We start from the raw sequence: 21,818 nt of genomic DNA, 5'->3' as shown, positions 1-21,818 counted from the left end.
TTACTGCAAGAGCTGACAGATAAGAACATGTTACTACTACTACAGCAAATGGTAGTAGCTAAGATCAAGAAGATAGGCAGTCGTGACAAGATTAGGGTTGTGCACTTGCTATGCGGCCACATCATTGACCAAGAAAGATGTAGGCAAAAGGAGGCACCATTGCACTAGCAGCAGAGAAGCACTCTTGATTACTAAAGCAAGTAGCATGTGATGAGAAAAATTAAAGTTTATGAATAATAATTAGATAAAAATGTAAAATATATTTAGAATATCAATACTAGCCGCGCAAATGCGCGGGTCACCTCACTAGTTTAAGATTATACGTGCATCGCTAATATTTAAAAGTTACATAAATCTAACTTTTTTCCTTTTTGAGAAAATATTGCAAATGTGACACCTGCTATGGCGATGTGATCTTGGACATAGACTACCCATGCATGGACACGATGCGTTCTGCATAAGTCATCCTAGAGCTGCCTGCTTGAGGTGCTCATTGCTCGCCAACTCGCGTTCCACGGAAGCATCAACAAGAAAGCAATGCCATCAAATTGACAAGTAGATGGTCGATCCGGATAAATGCATGTTCCCTTGCCCCCAAACTGATCACCAATCTTACTGACAAAGATCGATGCAGAAACACACGTCATGAAAAAAGAATACGAGGGGTTTTGGTATGGCTCGCCCGAGCTAGAGAGAAATCTGAGAAATCTCAAACCCTACATAAATATCACCCATTCAGTTTTATTTCTAACAAGAAAATACCGAAACATGTCACCTGCGATCACGAGTGATCTTGGACGCGTGCTCCAGAGACTCACATGGCACATCACACCGCCTCCTAGCTAGAGTCCGGCAGCCCTGAGGGCTGAGGCGGTCGCTCCTCGCCAACTCACAGTCCATGCATGGAAGCAACAGCAAGCGAGGTTTGCATGAGCCTTGAGCGCCATCAAATTGCCAACTAGATCGCCCGGCCCGCTTCCCCGAAACCGATCGATCGCCGATCGCGTGACAGAGATCGGGGCCGGCCGGGAACGCGCGTCGCGTCGCGTCGCGGAAAAATCTCGCCGGAACGGAAGAGAACAGCGACGGACCGGCGGCCGCGGCTGGCCCGCGGATCGCACGAACGGTGAGCAGCGCGCGCTGGCCGCACGGTCCCGCGGGCCCGCTGCCACGCGGGGCCTCGAGCGCCGTCCGCCGCGAAACGCGTATCACGCTCCCGCCACCGGGGCCCGCCGCCGACGAGAGCCGACGGTCGCGAGGAGCCGGCTGGTGTCACGAGGAGGCCGCGGGAGGGACGGACGACAGCGGCGGACCCGACCGACAGGGGAGGGCCCGCGATGTGGACGCGCGAGCGCGCGCGCGTCGTCCTTCCGGTCGATCGATCGCCGGCCGTCCGGCGAGTGAGGCCCAGCTCGCCGTGCCGCGCTGGCAGCTTTGGCGGCTGGCGGCTGGCGCTACTAGCGAGGCGTTTTGGGCCGTAGTTCTGGTGGTCGTTGCAGGGCGCCGGCACGGACACGGAGATGTTTTGACAAGTCTGACCTGACCGGCAGGCTGCGGGCTGCGGCACGCCAGTGCCGTCGCGTGGTAGGCGAGGGCTTTGTACTCTTGTATCTGGTCCTGTATCTAGTGTCGTTTTCGCTCGAAAATCTGAAATGCGTGCATCTGGAGTTCCACATTTTAGAGATCAAAGAAAATGTTTCTATTGCGGTTTTTAAAGTATGACAATCAACGGCGAGTTTATATAGGCATGTAAATATTAATTGAGAGTTTGAACAATTAACAGTTGATGTAGAGGTCAATTTGTTGTATGTTCTAGTTCTAATTATATACTAAGTAGTGTTGTTTTGGACATGTTATCTGCTCTCAATTTTGTATAAACTTCATTTTGTTGTTGAAATTTATCGAAGCAAGCAACTTGTGTTCTTTGAAGTCTACCACATGGTTAGAATTGCGGAAAACCCTTTCGGCTATGGTGCAAATTCTGCATGCTCCAGGCAAATAAAGCCGGTGTTAACATGTTACTTTCAATGACCAAAATAATGCTACTTGTCAGCCGGCATAAAACAAGTTCTCCAAAAATACTAGGAAAATTCTTTTGTCGATTTTAAACTTGTAAAACTATTGGTAAAATATGTTAGAGACTTGCATCAATTCAAAGTCTATACCAGAAACACGTGAAATCACATACATACAAAAATGTAGCTTTCTCTCAATATCACGAAATGAGAAAAATGTGTGGGGTTGTTTCAATGTAATGTTACTGCAGCGAAAGGAACTTGGTATATGTACAAAACTATGAAAGAATATTATAAAGCAGTAGGGCAAGATGACATTTAAATTTTAGGAGATGTAATGTGTCCCCTTTCAATGTGTCAATTATTTTAGCAAAAAGGGATCTAAATTATTCTACCACATTCATGATGATGTGTTGACATTTGTAAATAGGAGCATAAAAATCATAATATTTTATGTCATAGGGAAGAGTATTGTGTTGAACACTAGATGCGCTCTCATGTTCTTATACTTCACACTAAAATCATTTGCTCTTGGTAAATGGTAATACTGATATGGTACTTTCTAACTATCCTAAGGGGTGACGATGTGATTTTGTGTTTAATCTTCTGCATCATTTTGCTATCTTTTCATACTCATAAAAATGGTGAAATTAAGGTGGCATAATACGGATAAAAAATTATTTCAGCTCGTAAATCCCATTCCAATCCCAACTTCGAATCCTAACCCCTGCCTCCAAAAAAATCACAAGAGAAACATAAAAAAGAAATACCATAGAAACAGGAAAACCCCAGGGTGAAAAGAAAAGATCTGCGGAAGAAGAGGCATGAGCATGAGGCATGATCGAACTCCAAAACCGCCTCCCTTTCCCTTCGCGCGCTCCCTATAAATACCTTCCTCCCCACCATCCCCTTGCCATCAGACCATCACACACCACACACACACAACCGCCGCCGCAGCTGAAGGCGCGCCTGCCACTCTCCGACAAGACCCCGAGAACTTGCCAGCCCAGGCCACCCTCCCCGCGCGCAACAATGCTGACCGCCGCCGCCTCCGTCATCAAGCCCACCGCGGCCCTGGCCGCCACTGCGAAGCCGGCATTCAAGCCCCTCCACCTCCCTCCCCTCCCGCCCGCCGGCACCAGGCCCCTCACCCTCTCCGTCTCCGCGCGGCCACTGTACCGCCAGGAGCATGTCCTCGCGACCGTGGCGGTGGCGGCGGCCGGCCGCAGCGACCGCGCCTCGTCCCCCGCGCCGCCGGCCGCCACCGCGGACGGCGCCCGGCCGGTGGAGATTTCCGCGCCGGGGGAGCCCGCCGAGACCGCGCGGCGCGCCAGGATCGGTGTCTACTTCGCCACGTGGTGGGCGCTGAACGTTATCTTCAACATCTACAACAAGAAGGTGCTCAACGCGTTCCCGTACCCGTGGCTCACGTCGACGCTCTCCCTCGCCGCCGGCTCCGCCATCATGCTCGCGTCCTGGGCGACCAGGATCGCCGAGGCGCCGCAGACGGACCTCGATTTCTGGAAGGCGCTCTCCCCGGTGAGTGACGGCAGCCTCCTGAAGCCTTCTTGATCCGCTCTGTTCTTGCGAGATCTCCTCGTCCTGATGCGAGACATGTCGGTCGAGCAGGTGGCCATCGCGCACACGATCGGTCACGTCGCGGCGACGGTGAGCATGGCCAAGGTGGCCGTGTCGTTCACGCACATCATCAAGAGCGGTGAGCCGGCGTTCAGCGTGCTCGTCTCCAGGTTCTTCCTCGGCGAGCACTTCCCGGCGCCGGTCTACTTCTCCCTCCTCCCGATCATCGGTGGATGCGCCCTCGCCGCCGTCACCGAGCTCAATTTCAACATGGTTGGTGAGTGACATGCGAATCCCCATTCCCTGAATCTCGGAGATAGTTATGGCAGATACATGATAAAAATATCACAGGTGGGATTGTATCTTCAGCTTTCGGTAGATAGTTTTGATTTTTTTTCAGAAACCGCATACTGATTTAGCACCAATCGAGGACAAAGAGATTTTGTGGTAGATTTTACACCTAAAGTCTTTTTCTCAGAACATGTTCACTCTGAAGTCTGGACAGAGTCATTCGACAAAAAAGAAATACTGAATCTGTCTTTGCGGCCCATGTAGGATTCATGGGGGCAATGATCTCCAACCTCGCATTCGTCTTCCGGAACATCTTCTCGAAGAAGGGGATGAAGGGCAAGTCGGTCAGCGGGATGAACTACTATGCCTGCCTCTCCATGATGTCGCTGGTGATCCTCCTCCCCTTCGCCATTGCCATGGAGGGGCCCAAGGTGTGGGCAGCAGGCTGGCAGAAAGCAGTCGCTGAGATCGGTCCCAACTTCGTCTGGTGAGCTCACATGCTCCTTGGATTACTCACGTCGCATTGCACTCTCCCAACTGTCATGCCGTTTGATACTTTTGTGTTTATTCGGAATTCCAAGTGCTAGTTAGTTTGAAAACAGTAGCAATGAAACGCCTCATAGTTCAGATACCTTAGAATTCAGAAATGTCACGAAGTTGAAGAAACAATCTATGGTCTAAAGTATCTAAAGATAGTATACTATTGGGCTGCCTCCCAAAAAGAGCAGTTTGTTGTGTACGGACAGAGCATGGTAGCGACTAGCGAGATATGAATTCTCTGGTCTGCAATCTTCTGCTCATTCTGACAGAAACCAGAAAAATCATTGCTCTTATTATTTCAGTGATAATTCAGTTTGATTCATGTGGCTAAGAGTTCCTCTGTGGATGTATGTAGGTGGGTGGCGGCGCAGAGCGTGTTCTACCACCTGTACAACCAAGTATCCTACATGTCGTTGGATGAGATCTCGCCGCTGACATTCAGCGTCGGCAACACCATGAAGAGGATCTCTGTCATTGTCGCGTCCATCATAATCTTCCAAACGCCCGTTCAACCCATCAACGCGCTCGGAGCCGCCATTGCCATTCTTGGAACCTTCATCTACTCGCAGGTAATTCACCACGTTTACTTTGAATTCATCATTCCAAGGTGGACAAGTAGTAGTTGAACGCTGAATTTTGACAAAAAACATTCAACATTGCAGGCAAAGCAGTAATGCCTTGGGATGAAGATGGTCTCAGTTCACCGCGTATCAACTCGGTGCTCGAACATAACAGCCTATGACTCATGAGCGTATCTAAGAACCCCTTGTATAATATTATTAGATCCTCTTTTTTGTATTTTATTTTATAGGACTAGCTATTACCAGTGTTCCTGAGCTGCTCATTTCTTTGCCTTTTCACCATGACTATGATGATGTAGAGGGACATGGACCCATCTGAATAAGACTATCAGATATTTCTTCTTGGCCCTTTTGTTTCCTCCGAATTCTGCGGTCCAAAAGAACGAGTGGTTCAGAGTGCATCGAGCTACCATGCATTGCTTTTGTCATGCATGCACCCATGTTTCACAAGGCCAAGAACAGCAGCTGGGAATGGTCTGGTGCCCCCCTCTTGTTCTCTAGCTGGTGACAGGTGCAGGGGAGCATGGCCCTGATGGGAAGCCTTGTGCAATTTGCACACTAAGATCTTTGCGATGGATTCAGCGTTGGAGCGTAGCTGATCTTGCTGTGCCCTTGTTGCCTACTTCTCTGTTCTTCTGCGTGGCCCCCGGGTCAGCAGACTTTGTTGCTCAGCTTCTGGGACTGCTGATATACCATCACCGCAGGCGGCAAATACCCCCTTCCACGATCCAAGGATCAACCCCTTAGTGCTTAAAGGCCGTTGCATCTTATAGTTTGCAATTCAGACGTTTCTTTCATTCTTTTTCAGAAGATCATCCAGATGGTACTCCTTTGATGTTGGCTACTTGTAAATGTGGATACAGCTTAGATTATAAGCCCTCTTCTATTTTAATTTGTTGGCCTTTATTACAGGAACAGGAAGGCTTGGAAGTTGGCCCCTTAGTGCTTACTGCAAGCATTGATGCAGTATGCATTGAAGGATCGTATATATGCAGTAGTAAAGAGAATGCCAGTGAATTGTTGCACGATTTGTAAGCAGAATGGGGGAGATGCAAGGACATACAAAAACCATTTTTAGGCTCTGTTTAGTTTCCAAAAATTTTATGCACTAGTAACTTCGAACGTTTGACCACTAATTAGGAGTATTAAATATGAATAACTGACATAACTCATTCCATAACCCTCGGGTGAAATCGCGAGACGAATCTAATGAACCTAATTATGCAATGATTAGACAATGTTGTGCTACACTAAACAACCTCAAATGATAGATTAATTAGACTTAATAGATTCGCCTCGCGATTTCACGTCCATCTGTGTAATTAGTTTTATAATCAGTCCATGTTTAATACTTCTAATTAGTGTTGCAAATGCTGTCAAAAAAATTTGCTACCTAATTAGTCTATGTTTTCTAATTAGTCTATGTTTAATACTTCTAAGTAGAAATAACCATTATAGTTCTGAAATGGTCAACGGAAAGTTACTCCGAAAAGCGTACCGTGTAATTCCAAGAACGTCAACACAAAGAAAACAAACAAGTGAGCCTACCATAGTGTACCCTTTTCCAACCTGATGCAGACATGGAAGCAGTGTGTTTCCGAAACAGCTCTAGGCGACTTGAGAGGCCAAGGATGCATTTTCCTTTTCTTCTTAAAATGTTAGGAGCACCAAAGTGGCTGCGATTTGTGGCCATAGCAAAGCCGATTGTAACGAATATGGCCCCGTTTAGGCCATTTCGAGTGATTTTGGTAATCAAGTGGCAACGCAATCAATGGGACTAATTGCAAGATCATGTTTGTAGGATTTTTTAGGTCTCTTGGATAGAGTCCAAATCATATCCGAGACGTCCAATTCACCGTCGAGATATCCAATTCACCGACGAGACGTCCAAACCATCGTAGAGACATTTTTGTCGTAGTGAAACTGCTGCGATCAATTGGACAAATGCAAAGAAGAAATCAGAAAAACTCAGAAGGACTGGATTATCCGACGCAGGGTCGGACTATCCGAACACCCCGACTAACCGATGCAAGACGTCTTCTGACAGGTTTTGGGTTCTGGGTTCAAGTGCGACCTGTCGGTGTCTTGATCTCGCGGTCTAGCACCAACTAGTGATGATGTTGCGTGTCACTATCTCTAGATAGTTGATGCAAGAAGAAACACAATGACACGGGGTTTATCCTGGTTCCGACCGGTGGGGCCGTACGTCCAGCAAGGGGTGTGAGCATTGTATTATCTTGCACCCGGGGTGCCTGTAGTCGGGGATACAAGCTTGGGCGAGAGAGGAAGAGAAGCTCCCGGGTCTCTGTGTACGCTAGGGTTGATTGAGGCAAGTGCCAATATCGGGGAACGAGCTCAAATGAGCGTGTGCCGTGAGAGTCTACCCCCCGTGGGGAGAGGCCCGCCTCCTCCTTTTATAGGCACAAGCAGGGGTGGATTACATGCACGGAGTGTCTCTGGCTTCGTCGTCCTTTCCCCGAATCGTGGGGGAGCAATTGGTAGTTCCTGTTGCTGTGCACTGTGAGGCATGGCCACGGCGTGGTGATCGTCCTGGAGGCTTTTGACCATGCTTGGAATGTGTCCTTGTCCTGTGGCGTCTGTGGACAGCGCGGCAACAGTCGTAGGACACGCTATCCTCTGCACTTGACCAGGCGGAGCGCCGAGGGTGCCTGTGATGGCAGTCTTGTCTTGGTCAACAGCCGTACCGTGTTTGAGGGTCTTTGCCCATGCTCGCCAAGGGTCCTGTAGAGGAGGAAGGACAAAGGTTTGGCAGCACAGTGGCAGGAGCAGTGTCAGTCATATCCGCGCAGTGTATGGCAAGTTCACACAGCGCCCGAACAGCGCCGCGAATGGTGGCATAGTGACCGGAGTTGGCGGACGGGACTCCGGTCATGTCCGCTGTGCTTCGTGGCCGCTGACGCCGTCTGACAGCCGCACCATGCCGTGGAGTGGTTGGTAATAAATGCGTCTGTCCCGCTGAGCGGGTGGGCTACAGTCCCAGTCCACGAGGGGGATCTCGAGCGAGGCAGAGTCTCCCCTTGCGCTGAGGCCCCGCGGAGGGCTCGGCTGAGGGGGGTCTCGAACGAGGCAGAGATTGTCCCGTGGTTTGGGAGGCCTCGGATGAGCCGTACTCCGGTATTGGGCCGTGGGCCGAGTGCGTATTGGGCCTTTTGGAACCTGGAGAGGATTTGAGCGTGCAAGCATAGATGATGGCACTGTACCTCGTGGGCCTTTGGCCTGCACAGGATTGGCCGAGCAAGCATAGATGATGGCACTGCACCGGGGTGGGGCCTTTGGATTAGTTGCTTGATTGTGTTTTGCGTTTTTGTGGGCGTTTTATTCCCTAAGTTAGGGTGCCCCATATTATGGTACCCGACACGACCGGATGATCTGACGCAAGCAAGTGGACACCGTCGGACTAATGGTCGGATCAACGTCCAGAGAGTATGTCAAGGGCGCAATAGAAAAGCCTTCAGCACCGGATGATCCGACGTACACGTCGGAGCAACGACGTCAGCCTGACAGGCGCAGAAGGAGCAAAGTCTTCAGGATTGGATGATCCGACGCCCCGTCGGAGCAACGCGTCGGACTATTCAGTGCCTGCTACATCAGCTGTCAGAAGCTCAATGGATACACCAAGGATTAGAGAGACCGGATGATCCGACGCTACCTGGTCGGATAATCCGACGCCCTATGCAGAAAAAGGATTAACGGCTCTAAACGGTTAATTCAACTTGAAGGGCTATGTACATGGGTTCCCCGGGCCATTTGAAGTTTGCTGGAGTTCAGAGAGACCCTAGACACATTGAAGAACATCTCCAAGTCAACTCAAATGCTTGGTGATCAAATCCTTAGGTTTAGCACATCCTTGTGAGTGAGAGTGCTAGGATAGCTCAAGTTTGAGTGTGATAGCAAAGTTGTGTGCCTTGTGTGCTATGCTTGAGAGCTGCTCAAGCTTGTACTCGGTGTGCCGGCTATCCTCGGAGTCTTGGTGGCTCGCCGGCAACGTCTTCGACCCTTCGGCTTGGTGTGGAGCGGCGACTACATCTTTGTGCGGGGGACGTGGAGACCCCCACCGTTCTTGGTGAAGCTCCTTAGTGGAATCCGGGGCCAAGGTACCGTGATTGTGTTCACGGAAGAGACTTGGTGGCCGAGAAGCAATACTCTTTGTGAGTGCTTTAACAACGTGGATGTAGATGTGTCTTTGTAGCTAACTGAACCACGGGATAAATCCTCGTATCAAAGAGTCTCATCCCTCCTTTAAACTTCTGCATTTCATATTACAACTTGTGTGCTTCTACTTTTACTTTTCTAGAGTAGTTTCTTGATAGGATTGGCTATATGTTGCATAACTCTTTTGGGATGACAGTTTTCACACTAGATGAATCGTAGTTGCACATCTAGATAGCATGATCTAGTTTACATGTTGTGCAAATTAGTTGGAGCTTGAGATTATGGTTTTTACTTTGCCTAATTCACCTCCTCCCCCCTCTTAGGCTACGAGCACCTGATTCCTTTCACCGTTTACATCAACTTGAAGACTAGAGTACTACGTACACAGAGTTTGCAAGAGTGGTCAATGCAATTACCAACTAGGAACGCAACTGCACAACACAAGTAGCACTTGAACGTATAGTCATGACTCATGGCATCTGTGTTGACTACTACGAGTAGATTGTGGGCTTCCCAGTTGTTTTCTCTCTGAAAATGAGGATGTTCTGCATGCACTCTGAAGAACCATGTATTTGGCATGTACAACACCTGTAGCCTATGTCCTTCCCTGCTTCCTAAACCTTGATCCTGCAGTCAGAATGCCCTATCGATAAGTTCAGTTTGTAACTTCCAGCGGCACCGCTGTGAAATGTTTGTTTAAAAATAACACAAAAAATCTAACTTATATTAAAGTAAAACAATTGATGGTACAAAAGAAGGATAATTTGACACAGAGCGACATAAAGAAAATAAAATTCCAACAAAGAGTTCTCTGGTCGTCTTTTTCATTTGATTGTTTATCATCTACCGGAGCTTGAAAAATGCATTGGAAAAGTAGTAAGAAAAAGGGACACATGCAAACATCATCGCCACACAAACTTTTAAAAACTGCAAATATCACTCGCTGCTTACAACAAGACCTAGCAATCACTGAAAGAACATCAACTGGGGGAACACCCAAGCAAATGCAGGCTTGCAATCCTTCACCATTGAAGAAACAAGATCTTATCGCAGAACAAATCGAAGGAAGAGAGATTGAAATCGCCACAACAAAAGACAACCAATTGCATCTACTAATTGACACACCAACTACAAAGATCTAGAGAGAACCTTCAGATCCGGCAAACCAACTCTCACTAGCCCTTCGTCGCCACAGGATCGGATGTTGTCGAGGTAGGGAAAGACCAGAGAGACCACCTCCCCGCTAGAGAACCAAACTCGGGAGAAAATTAGAAGACTGATCTATGTGGAGGGCATAACCCCGCTCCTCCATCTACCAGTGAGATCACTGTAAGGATCGATGGACCAAGAGGGGGGTGAATTAGGCCTTTTTCAAATTTCTAAAACAAATAAAGCAATCTTAACCTATGCAATACTAGTAAGGCTCAATTCACCAACCGGCTAACTAAGCAAACTACACAAGCTATAAAGGATACAACAAGAAATGAAACTAAGCAAGGTAGAGCTAAGTTATGATCTCTAAGGTCAAGCACATGAATAATTGTATGAAAGTAAGTACTTGAAAGTAAAGAGTGGGCAAGAGACAACCAGATTTTTTCCCGTGGGGTCGATGTGTTGGCACACACCCCTAATCCACGTTGTGACACTCACTAAGAGTCTTGTCACCTCCCAAGTCACCGAGACGAGGGTGCTCACTAAGAGTCTCTGTTCACCATCCCGGCGTGGTGGAGCTCAAGCCACGTACAAACTTCTTCGGGCTCCCACAATCCTTGGTAAGCTCCGGAAGAAACACCTCAATCACCAAGATCGCCTAGGTGCTGCCAATCACCAAGAGGATGCACATAAGTTTCTCTCTACTCAAGTCCTTAGTCTTGCTTCCTGAATGATTGAATGATCAAATGTGTGGAATATGAAGCTCAAGGTGGCTCTCAACAATAGTATGAGTGTATGAATGTTGCCTGTGTCAAGAGACTTCAAAATGACCCATTGGAGGGGTATATATAGGCAGCTCACGCGGATAGAGCCGTTGGAGAAAAGCTGCTAGAAAAGTACGCAATGCCAGTTAATCCGACAGTCCTCCAAAAGTCATCATCGGTTTAACCGATGAATGTAAACTGCCCATTTGGAAAACTAGCTGTTACAACTCGGGCAGATTAACCGATGTATCATCGGTTTAACCGGTGAGTGTAGTTGTCCACTGATCAACTGAAAACCAACTCTCTGGACAATTGCACCGACGCTAACACAAATCTATCATCGGTTTAACCGATGAGTATAACCTTAGAAATCCTTGTAAAAACCAACGTTCTGGACAACTGCACCGACGTTAATTTCAAATATCGTCGGTTTAACCGATGAGTATAACCTTGAAAAGCCCTGGAAAACCAACATTCTGGACAACTGCACCGACATTAATTTTAAATATCGTCGGTTGATCCGGTGTATGTACTTGTCCAGACTCTAATAACTGCGTTTAACCGACATATATAAAATTGGAGTCGTCGGTTAAACCGGTGAGTAGACTTTTTCTGATTTTGCCTTTTCTGATTTGAGTCTTGAATGAAATCCAAATATTCTTGAGATATAAGTTGAAAACCACTTATTTGAACTTCTAAGAACCTGAGTGGCCATAGTGTGCATCCATTTTTAATTGACCATGTACATGCTCAAGTTACTTGGCCTTAACCCCTCTTAATAGTGCGACCTCTACAAAACTATAAAACCTATACTAACCTAAGTGTCCTTCTCAACCTTGCGACACTTAGGACTAGAAAGATCCTTAGTCTTGTTATATGCTTGAGTTGAATACCGAGATCGCCTTTTTGAATAATGAAAATTTAGGGGCCTCTTTAACACATGATCCAATGAGCGATAATATTTCATTAAGCTGCACAAACTCATTAGTCACAATAATGGTTGTCATTAATCACCGAAATATACCTAGAGGGCCTAGATGCTTACAATCACCGAAAGGATAGAGATCTGGCGGGGGCAGTGTCTATTGCGGTTTTGAGGGGGTTGTATATTTTATGATTCTCCACTGGACTCTTTCTCTCCTCCCTTCTCTACCGCTGTGAAATATTGTGATTTCCTTACACCATGCTAGCACGGGCGTGGTTATATATCGCTCTAGGCGATGATTTCACAGATCGTCACCTGAATTGGACAAACCACAGGTGCTGCCATTTTGGGCTATATTTAGGCCTAGTGCTTCTTCCACAAATCATGCATGGAAAAAAGATTATGTGCATGCAAACAGGACAACAACATGACGTTACCCACCTGCATGCAAATTGGGAACTTAGGCTATCTCCAACAATGAAGACCCAAAAACGAGACCCATTCCATGTTTTGCGTCATGCACAGTAAATGGGTTGCGCCCCAAAATCTCGGCATCTCCAACAGCGAACGCAAAATCCTCTCCTCCATGGGGGAGCTCGGCCCGGCCATGGGGGAGCTCGACCCCGGTGGCCTTGGAGAGCTCGACCCCGGCCGCCATGGGGGAGCTCAATACCGGCCGGCAGCAGCCTCGCGGTCAGCGGCGACGACGGCCATGGCGAGCTCGGCCCCGGCGGCCTGGAGGAGCTCGACCTTGGCGCGGCCAAGGGGGGAGCTCAACCCCGGCCGGCAGCAGCTCCCTGCCTCGCGGTTGGCGGTGGCGGCAGCCATGGCGAGCTCGGCCCCGGCGGCCTGGGGGAGCCCGCATCCCCGCAGCTCCGCGCCTCGCCGTCGTCGACGGCGACGGCCGCTCCCGCCTCGCCACCGCTCCCCACCGCCTGGCCACAGCCCGCCGCTCCCCACGTGACGCCAATTTGGGTCGAGGAGAGAGAGAGAGCGCTAAATTTGGCTGCCCTCTTCCCCGGTACCCAAAATGGGTCTTCCCTTTGCCTACTCTGTTGGAGGGATTTTTTTAACTGTGGAGCACCCAAAATGGGTATGGGTAGCGTGATGGGTCTCTTGTTGGAGACAATCTTAGAAACCAATAAGTATTAAACCGAGCATCCAATTGCACCACTGTATTTTTGCAACTAGATCTTCAAATAAGACCACACTTGCTTATATTTGCACAATTTCCAAAAAATACATTTTTAATACTAATTAATTAGTTTCAGCTACTGGAAATAAATATTTAATAACACAAACAACAAATTATTTTTTATGAATAGAAATTAAAAATAACAAATAAATAAAATTGTACAATGAAACAGACTATGAAACATTGCGAACATTTGAACATTTGACTGTATATGGTAAATAATAGAAAAGGCATCATGAACAAATAAATCAACATCAGTGAACAATCTAGTCTATAAAGAGAACAAATAATTTGACATTGCAAAAAAATTAATGACACACAACCAAATAATTTTCCATAAAGAACAACACTTCCGCCTGGCAAATAAATTAATTTTATATATAAATAGACTATGAATATAACAAAATCATTTTACAAACCAACTAATGAGTCAATGCAAACAAATTGTATACATTAAGTATGAGATATTTAAAATATGAACAAATAGGTAGGGATAAAAGAAGAACTAACAAAAATAAAGATAAAAAATATCAGTAAAAAGAAACACAAGTATTAATGTATTGATATAACTCGCACACTTAAACCATTGAAAATAAAAAATAATAAATTAATGATACAAATACTATATTCTAGAAGTAGAAAAAATATAAAATAAAAATTAGAAACCAAATGAATAGTAGAGAAGAAATTATCATGAATTAGAATCAAGAAAGAAGAATAAAGTAGGGAGAAAAAAGATGGGAAGAAAAAGGAAAAAAGAAGAAAAAGAGAGGAAGGACTCCAAGTGCAAGCGCAACATCACTGCTAGTGGGTATGCACGCATAGGGAAAAGCAGCATGCACATATATAGAGGGGAAAAAATGAACTTCAAACATTCATGCATGCATAAAGCAAAGCATGCCGCAAACATAGGTGTTGTCAGAATATATGGAGAGAGAGAGAGATAAGGAGCAATCATGCATGCAGAATGTGAGTGTTGTCAGAATATTTGGAAAGAGAAAAAGAAGAGTAGCTATCGGCGCATGCGACATAGATCCAAGGCTAGAGTTATTTTTAATCTAAAATAGTTCAAAATAACTCAAACCCCCCAAACATGAGGGCTAGTTTTTAATTATTTGTAAATAGTCTACCTCAAAAAACTATCACATCTAAAGAGTGATTATTTGAGCTATTTCAGGTGGGGTTCACCATAGCAAGAGAGTTAAATAGCTCTTGGATCCAAACATATCAAAGACTATTTTATTATAGAGCTATTTACTTGAGTTAATTAGTTATAACCCAAATAACTCTAGTCTTTGGATTCAAACACGACCATAGCACATTGGCTAACATGTGGTGAGCAATATATAAAACCTAACTAAATAAATAGATATTGGACCTTATACGCAAAGCTTTATTGGGCCGAATTGTATATCCTCCGCGGCCTGGCACTGTCTTCCGCCAGACACCGCTTTTGGTCTGCTCTCACTCGATTGGGCTTTTCGACTGTGCGAAGCCATGAAAATGGGCTTCTCGTTTGGACTTTTTTGGTGTACTGCTACTGGGAATATGGGCTTCTCGTTTCGCGACGAACAGCCCAATAACATTGACCCAAATGTCTTGGTAGGATACATTTTGTGATAATAAAAGAACCGAGAAAGCTCCCACCGTTCTTTTTTTTTCCCGCTTTACTGTTTACATTTCTCTCTGTTACTTTCTCGCGAACGTGCACTGCAGACCTCGTGACCTCGACACTCAACTGCGGCGCATATAAAAGAAGAAAAATCAGAGAGATTGAGTAAACCAAATCACCTGCCAAGATCCTGATTCCTGATCAGCAACCTCCATTTTTTTTAAGAAAAAAAAAGGAATCTTGAACATCATCGAAGGCATCTCGCACGGTGTCATTTCGAGCGGAACCTTCAGGCGAGCACTCTGCTCCCCCGTCAGGTTGATTCTTCGAAACGAAAAGAAAAAGGATCATGGAGCTCATCTGCGCAACATGTTGTAGACTGTACATGCTAGGAGCAAAGGAAACGGTGGATATGTTAACATGGATTCCTATTCAGCCGGCCGGGGGTATTGCATACACCTCGCAGCTTTCCTTTTTCTTTTCCCCGACGCCCCTGCAATGCACGGGCAGGGGCGCTGTCACCTATGTACAAAGGCATCTTGCATTTGCCTGCACCGAGGCTCGCTCATGGCTCCGCCGCCGGAGCGGCCAGCAGGAGCCGAGCGAAAAGCAAGACACGATCCGACCCAGGGGAAGACGAAGGGTCGTGGTGCGCTGCTGCTGCTGCTGCCGCCGCCGCCTAGTTATCTGTTAAGAGCTTAGGAGGAGGAGGAGGAGGTCTCGTCAGAAGTCTATGATGGGCTCGCCGATGGTGAGGTTGCGCTCCACCGTCCACGGCAGGTTGAAGAGCTTCGCCGCGATGAACTTGAAGATCTTGTTCACGTTGATGTTGTGCGTCGCGCTCGAGAAGAAGAGGGTCGCCTTCATCGCTCTTGCGTATGCCCTGGCCTGCGGGCAAAGCAGAAAAGGACACACGCAATCTGTTAGGAACACGCACAACTTGTTCGACAGAGAGTTTGCAGATGCAAATGCGAAAAAGAAAGGAGAAAAGTTTCAGTTAGATGCGAGATAGCCATCGATTTTCCCTTTTAGCGTGTCCGTTGAGGAGTAGCCATCAATCCGCGCCCTGTAGCTCAAGGCCCACGACGAAGATTGACGTGCACTCCAACTCGGACACCGGAGGCGGCACTTGGCAATGTGGGCAAGATACGAAAAACCTAACAATACATGCCCAATTGCCAAGCTTGTTCTGACATTTGACCGCCTTGAGTTCGTCGCCCATGGCGGCGAGCTTTTGGTCTCGTCTCCAGAAGACGTGGTTTGGGGTTTAGGCCTACTACTACCACTAGTTCAATCCCAAATGGCTTTTATCAACAACATAAGGCCGGCCCACTGGCTTCAATGATGCAACAACAGCTGAGTACTCTCTGTTTGGAACAGTACTAATTAGTCTGCTGTACTCCGTTCAAGTTCTGATTTGGAGGTTCTACAGTGCAGTGCCCAACCGACGAGGTGCTTGGATTTGTGTATGTGGAGTATGGGAAATAAGCCCAAAATGTTTCACCTGAAAAGATTCAAGAACGGTTGTCCAGCTATGGACTCATGGGCCATTGTAGTTTAAAGTTTTTATATCTCCCTTGAGGTTAATTAAACTTTCAGGCCTTGGTTGAACTGCATCGTTTCAGATGAAAACAGGCATGTGCATCACAGCTACCCACGTCAGAACCAAGGCAAGTTCTCAGCTTTCTATGCTAGCCAGATAAAAACCACATTGGAAATGCTGAAGGCCCCGTATCCAAGAAGCAAAGCTACCAAGAACAACATTTCGATCAGAACAAACCAGTATTCTAAAATGCAGTGCTCACCTGGTTAACAATGGCCCATTGCATTTCAAGAGGAATCTGAGCAAAGTCATCAAACTTTGTCCCGATTAGGATTGGAATAGCCGTCTGTCAGAATAACATAAAAAAATTGTTCAGTTGCAAGACCGAGCACTACGCACACTGGTACTGTTCATCTGATAAACTGCTAAAAGCATACGAGCAAATCTCAGAGTTATTAAATTGTTGCAAACAGTGATCTGCAGGAATGCAATAGTACAAGTGGGCGGCAGCCCATCTGCAGTTGACTGTTTGCAGAGATTTGTCACAGTTTTTTGTTTATGTTCAGTCAGTACGACATGATGTTGAGTTATAAACAGGGGCCGTGTTTGGTTTGTCCTCCTCTGGCACAAACTTTGACCATTAATTATTAGTATTAAATGAAGATAGTTTGCAAAACTAACTTTACAATTCTTGCGCTATTTTGCGAGACAAATCTAATGAGGCATTTGACCGCACGATTAGAGGTTGGTTACTGTAGTATTACTGTAGTCAATCATCGATTAATTACCGTCATTAGATTCGTCGCGAAAAGTTACACTCATTTCTAAAAAAATTTTGCAAATAAACTTCATTTAGTACTTCATGCATTGAAGATTCTCTTGTTGGGCTACTCATGCTACTGGTAACGAAACAGGCCAGGAGACGCTACAGAAAGGAAAGCCGAGATGTACAGGAAACTGTCAGCACAGGAAAATGCACCAACCTTATTCCATTTCCTCGCCCTCTCGTACCAATCTAGAATACTGCACCATTCAAACAGGCAAGCAGGAATGAGCACCACATAAGAATTTGCTCTCAAGTTCTGAATTTGAGTCGTTTGAAACTGGTCTGAATACTAACTTATTAAGCGTGCACCGGCTCGTGAGATCGAACATGTACAGGATCGCCACGGCGCCCTTGCACGCGATTGGGATGTGGTCGACGGCTTGGATGTCTCCTGCATCCATTCCACAAGACAGAAAAAATGGTCAGGAGAGGTTGGGAATCTGGCATTTGAGCCAGAGCAACCAGGAAACCGAGTGGCTGCTTCATGAAACTTCGGATTCTTACCTGCTACATCCCAGATGCTGTAGGCAATCCTAGCTCCCCGGACGGCCATCGTCTTGTCCATGAGATTCAGGCCCGTCATCTGCAAGCCGTTCTGCTCCTCCCCGTCATCTCCCACATACTTAACCTGCAGACGAACGAACACCCACACGAAGATCAGATTTACAGCGGCTCGATTTGGCATTTTGCGTGCTGAATCCAGCTCCACTCTTTTGACGGTGAAGGAATTGCACGATGACAGAGAGATCGCGAACTTGTCTTTGTTTTAGGCAACGGATTTCATTATAGTGGTTCTGTTGTGTCACGCAACTGATGAAGCCTAATAAGAAAAGGTCGGGCAGCCCACGGACAAGGCCGTAGCACCAAACCAAACCCAATCCTCCGTCAAAGTTGCAACAGCGAGGCATTAGGCCAAGTCAAACAGCAGCAACGACAAGACGACGAAGACGCGTCGGTCGAGGGTGGAGAGCATATCTTATCTTATGCGGATCATTAAGTTAAGACGGTAATATCCATGGCGATTAGACATGGAGATTAAGGATGAGGAGAAGAAGGGCGGCGAAGATTACCATGAAGCTTGTCTTGCCGATCTGGCAGTCGCCGAGCAGGCTGACCTTGAGGCTGACGACGTTCTCGCCGTCGGCGGCCGCGTCGCAAGGCGCCGCGTCGTCGGCGTCGCCGGCGGCGGGGACGCAGGCGTCGCCCCTGCCCACCGGGGTCAGCGCGGGCGGGCCGAGGCGGCGGTACCGGGCGCCCCTGCCGCCGCCGCCGCCGCCCCCGCCGCCGCAGGAGGAGCACGCGAGCAGCTGGTCCCGCACGAAGCGGAGCACCCGGCTGACGACGGCGACGCGGAGCAGGCGCGCCCAGCGCAGGTCGAGCCGGGGGCCCTGGCCCTGCGCCGCCTTCCGGCGGCGGGCGCCGGCGCGGAGCTGCGCGACCGCCGGCGCGTTCACGGCGGTGGCGGTGGCGGTGGTCATGGCGCCCCGGTGGTTGTCGCCGCCGCCGCCGTTGTCCGGCCGCCCATGCACCGCCGGCGCCGTGCGGGGAGGCCTTGGCGTGCGGGGGCGCGCGAGAGGGAGAAGAAGAATAAGAAGAAGAAAGAGGTGGGGGGAGCAGGGGGACGTATAGGCAGCGGCGGCGGCGGCGGCGGCGTGCGGCGTGTAAAAATAGGTTGGTGGTCGCGCGAGGCTCTTGCTGTGTGGCGCTGGCGCTGGGGCGCGGAGCCTTATAGCGGAGGCGCCATGGGTGGCATGCCTTCCTCAAGCCGGGCGGGTTACTCGCGCGCGGCGTGGGGTTTTGCCTGGCGCTGTTACCCGCGGGTCGCGTCGGGGCGGGGCGTGGGAAACGGAAGCAGAAGCGGAAACGCTGTGGTGGACGTCACGTTGGCGGTGGTGGTGCGCTGCGGATGGCGTGCGACGGGGGCGGGGAGGTGGTTGGTTGACCGGACCCGCGTCTCGGCTTGTTGGCGTCCGGGCTTTGCTCTCCCAACCCCGGTGTCGGCGAAAAGCCTCGTGCGGAAAGGAAATCTAAGCCGTCGTGCACTGGACGCTGTTGCGCTGGCCGCTGCGTGCTTGGTTTGTCCTCCGATCAAGGGCGAGCCGCCCGCTTGCCAGGGAGTCCACAACGCCGGCGGCTACTAGAGCCGTCGTCCGTTCCGGTTCTGGAAGCCGGGAAGGCGGAAACCCGGCGAGTTCCCGGGCGACCGCCGCGCGCACACGTCGTGCGTGCGTGACGGCGACCGGTGCGTGTGTTCCGGCGCCCCAATGGTAACCTGCTTCACCGCGGCCAGGTGGCACTTGGCAGGCAGGGGCGGCGCCATCCCCCCCCCCCCCCCCCCCCCCCCCCCACACACACACCGGTTTCTCACGCGCGGACGTGATGAAAAAAAGATGGCTGCAGGGCGGGCGACCTCCGTGATGCCGAGCGAACGTCTCGGACCTGACGCTAACGGTGCCAAGCAAGGATTCATGGCGCCAACGGGCACGCTGCGGCGACATCAAAGCTAAGGGAAGAAACGTACGTGCGACGGACCTGCACGAACGCACATCGGAAGGCCGCCGCCGTTGAACCCATTCCTGCATGACCCAACTCTGAATCGTCACCGAATCGACCATTGTTAGTGGATGACTCGGCCACATCACATCTGCACATCCCTCTCGTGGTTTTCGTCCGAACCACCCACCCACGCCCCGTCCGCCGCCGTCCATCTCGTGCTTTTGACACTGCTTAAACCGGCGGCCCGCCCTGCAGGGGTTAGATCAAGATCGGGGGGTGCCAATCTGGCTGCCGCGGCCTCTGGCCACTGTATTTTTTGGCACTCCAGTCAGTACGCATCCTGAAGCTGCGGAGCTGCCAACCGCCATGCCCGGACAAGAGCGAAACACAAGAAAAATGGCGTGCCAGCAGCAGGGCGGCAGGGGATCGGCGCCAACGTGCCGCCGGATCTCGTCCGTCTGCCGGTACAACCAGTGCCCACCCCGGTGGCGGCGGCGTCGCCGCGAGAGCGAGAGGTCGGGGGAGCACTCACACGGATGGATAGGCATTGTGTCGACTCGGCCGGCGCCGGGGGCGTGGCGCTATCGTGCCTGATCTGAGTGCGTCCCGTCCAGTCAACGTCTCTGTGGCGATGGCGATGGCCGCCGCCGTTGGACGACGACCACGACGAAGCCGTCTCGAAGCAAGGTCAGCGCACCTTTTTTTTTTTGAGGTGGTGCTATCATATATTTCCTTCATACTTGAAAAGAATATCGTTTTGGACAGCGACACGGTCTCCAAAGTTTAACTTTGACTTTTTATTTTTATAAAAAAATTTGTCGCAATGTGATATATTTATATTTTTATGAAAATATTTTTCAAGACAAATCTATTCATATAATTTTTGCATTTTGAAACTCACCAACTTAAAAGTTATTCATAATTTATATTTCCAATGTTTGACTCAAATCTTGTCCAAAATTACTTTCTTTTTGAGTATGGATGGAGTATACGGCGAAGTTGACATGTTCGTGGCTGGAAGCTAATTAATAAGGAATTGTTTTGTTGGAGCCATGGTTGGGTGGATCGAGTGCCTTGCGAGTTATGCTATGATACCGTGTGAGGTCTTGATGCCCAGCCCAATGCCACTTTAAAGATGACGAAGATGCTTCTCAGCTAAAAAGAGAAAAAGCCAGTACATGTTACCGAAAAGGAGTCTGGAAACGCCTACCTTTTGAGCGTCTCTATATTCTGCGTACTGAGGTCCCACCAGCCCAGACGAGCGAGGTCGCGCAAGGAGATGAACAAAATGGACGGCGTCCAAGAATTGTCGCTCACGCACATTTTGGACTCGGCTTATTAGCTTTATGCTAAGAGCTTTGGAAATAGAGAATTTGGTTAAAAATTACCCTCTAACTGCTTCTGTAATTGGATATCTAAATATATACTTTTTTCTATTATGTATTTCTCGCTAGCTGAAAGAAATCGGGTGCTCGTAGCCTAAGAGGGGGAGGGGTGAATTAAGCAAACTAAAAACCTTAACCTCAAACTCCAACTATTTGCACATAAAATAAACTAAGTCATACTATCTAAATGTACAACTAATGTTCTTCTAGTGTGAAAACCAGCATCCCAAAAGAGTTACGTAACCTATAGCCAAACCTATCAAGATTCTACTCTAGAAAGTAAAGGCACACAAAAATTACAATATGAAATACGCAAGCTTAAAGGAGGGATGAGAGAAAGCAAACTCTTTGACACGAGGATTTGTCCCGTGGTTCGGTTAGCCACAAAGGCACACATACATCCATGTTATTGAAGCACTCACAAAGAGTATTGCTTCTCAGCCACCAAGTCTCTTCCGTGAACACAATCACGATCACTTTGGCCTCGGGTTCCACTAAGGAGCTTCACCAAGAAGGGTGGGGTCTCCACATCCCCCGCGCAAAGATGTCGTCGCCGCTCCACACCAAGCCGGAGGATCGATGACGTTGCCGGCGAGCCACCAAGACTCCAAGGGGCCGGCACACCAAGTACAAGATGTGGTTAATTCTCTCCTAGAACCAAGGCACAAGGCACAATCCTTGCTTTCTCACTCACTCAAGAGCTAAACTAGTGCTAAACCTAAGGATGTGATCAATTTGCTCT

The 21,818-nt window shown here is 48.6% G+C and overlaps 2 protein-coding genes across 2 annotated transcripts; one reads left to right on the top strand and one right to left on the bottom strand.

Moving 5' to 3' along the window:
• Positions 1-2,924: 2,924 nt before the first annotated feature.
• On the top strand, positions 2,925-5,354 carry LOC120661539 (glucose-6-phosphate/phosphate translocator 2, chloroplastic-like). The gene is made up of 5 exons (XM_039940433.1): positions 2,925-3,554; positions 3,645-3,870; positions 4,149-4,371; positions 4,780-4,993; positions 5,087-5,354. Exons 1-5 carry the CDS (start codon positions 3,048-3,050, stop codon positions 5,096-5,098), a joined length of 1,182 nt encoding a protein of 393 aa, XP_039796367.1. The 5' UTR covers positions 2,925-3,047; the 3' UTR covers positions 5,099-5,354.
• Positions 5,355-15,011: 9,657 nt separating this feature from the next.
• On the bottom strand, positions 15,012-18,688 carry LOC120661538 (septum-promoting GTP-binding protein 1-like). The gene is made up of 6 exons (XM_039940432.1): positions 18,266-18,688; positions 17,700-17,823; positions 17,490-17,586; positions 17,353-17,392; positions 16,632-16,715; positions 15,012-15,714 (listed from the first exon to the last, which is right to left on the bottom strand). Exons 1-6 carry the CDS (start codon positions 18,671-18,673, stop codon positions 15,550-15,552), a joined length of 918 nt encoding a protein of 305 aa, XP_039796366.1. The 5' UTR covers positions 18,674-18,688; the 3' UTR covers positions 15,012-15,549.
• Positions 18,689-21,818: the final 3,130 nt, after the last annotated feature.

This window comes from Panicum virgatum, chromosome 2N (assembly GCF_016808335.1).
Source record: "Panicum virgatum strain AP13 chromosome 2N, P.virgatum_v5, whole genome shotgun sequence".
Taxonomy (NCBI): Eukaryota; Viridiplantae; Streptophyta; class Magnoliopsida; order Poales; family Poaceae; genus Panicum; species Panicum virgatum.
The sequence above is the reverse complement of the archived record's forward strand: the minus strand, read 5'-3'. Positions and strand labels throughout refer to the sequence as shown.

Coding starts and splice junctions, on each gene's coding strand:
- LOC120661539 (XM_039940433.1), top strand. CDS start 3,048: ATGCTGACCGCCGCCGCCTCCGTCATCAAGCCCACCGCGGCCCTGGCC. Junction 3,555..3,644: donor TCTGGAAGGCGCTCTCCCCG/GTGAGTGACGGC, acceptor TCGGTCGAGCAG/GTGGCCATCGCGCACACGAT. Junction 4,372..4,779: donor ATCGGTCCCAACTTCGTCTG/GTGAGCTCACAT, acceptor GGATGTATGTAG/GTGGGTGGCGGCGCAGAGCG.
- LOC120661538 (XM_039940432.1), bottom strand. CDS start 18,673: ATGACCACCGCCACCGCCACCGCCGTGAACGCGCCGGCGGTCGCGCAG. Junction 17,824..18,265: donor TCGGCAAGACAAGCTTCATG/GTAATCTTCGCC, acceptor GTTCGTCTGCAG/GTTAAGTATGTGGGAGATGA. Junction 15,715..16,631: donor AATGGGCCATTGTTAACCAG/GTGAGCACTGCA, acceptor CTTTGCCCGCAG/GCCAGGGCATACGCAAGAGC.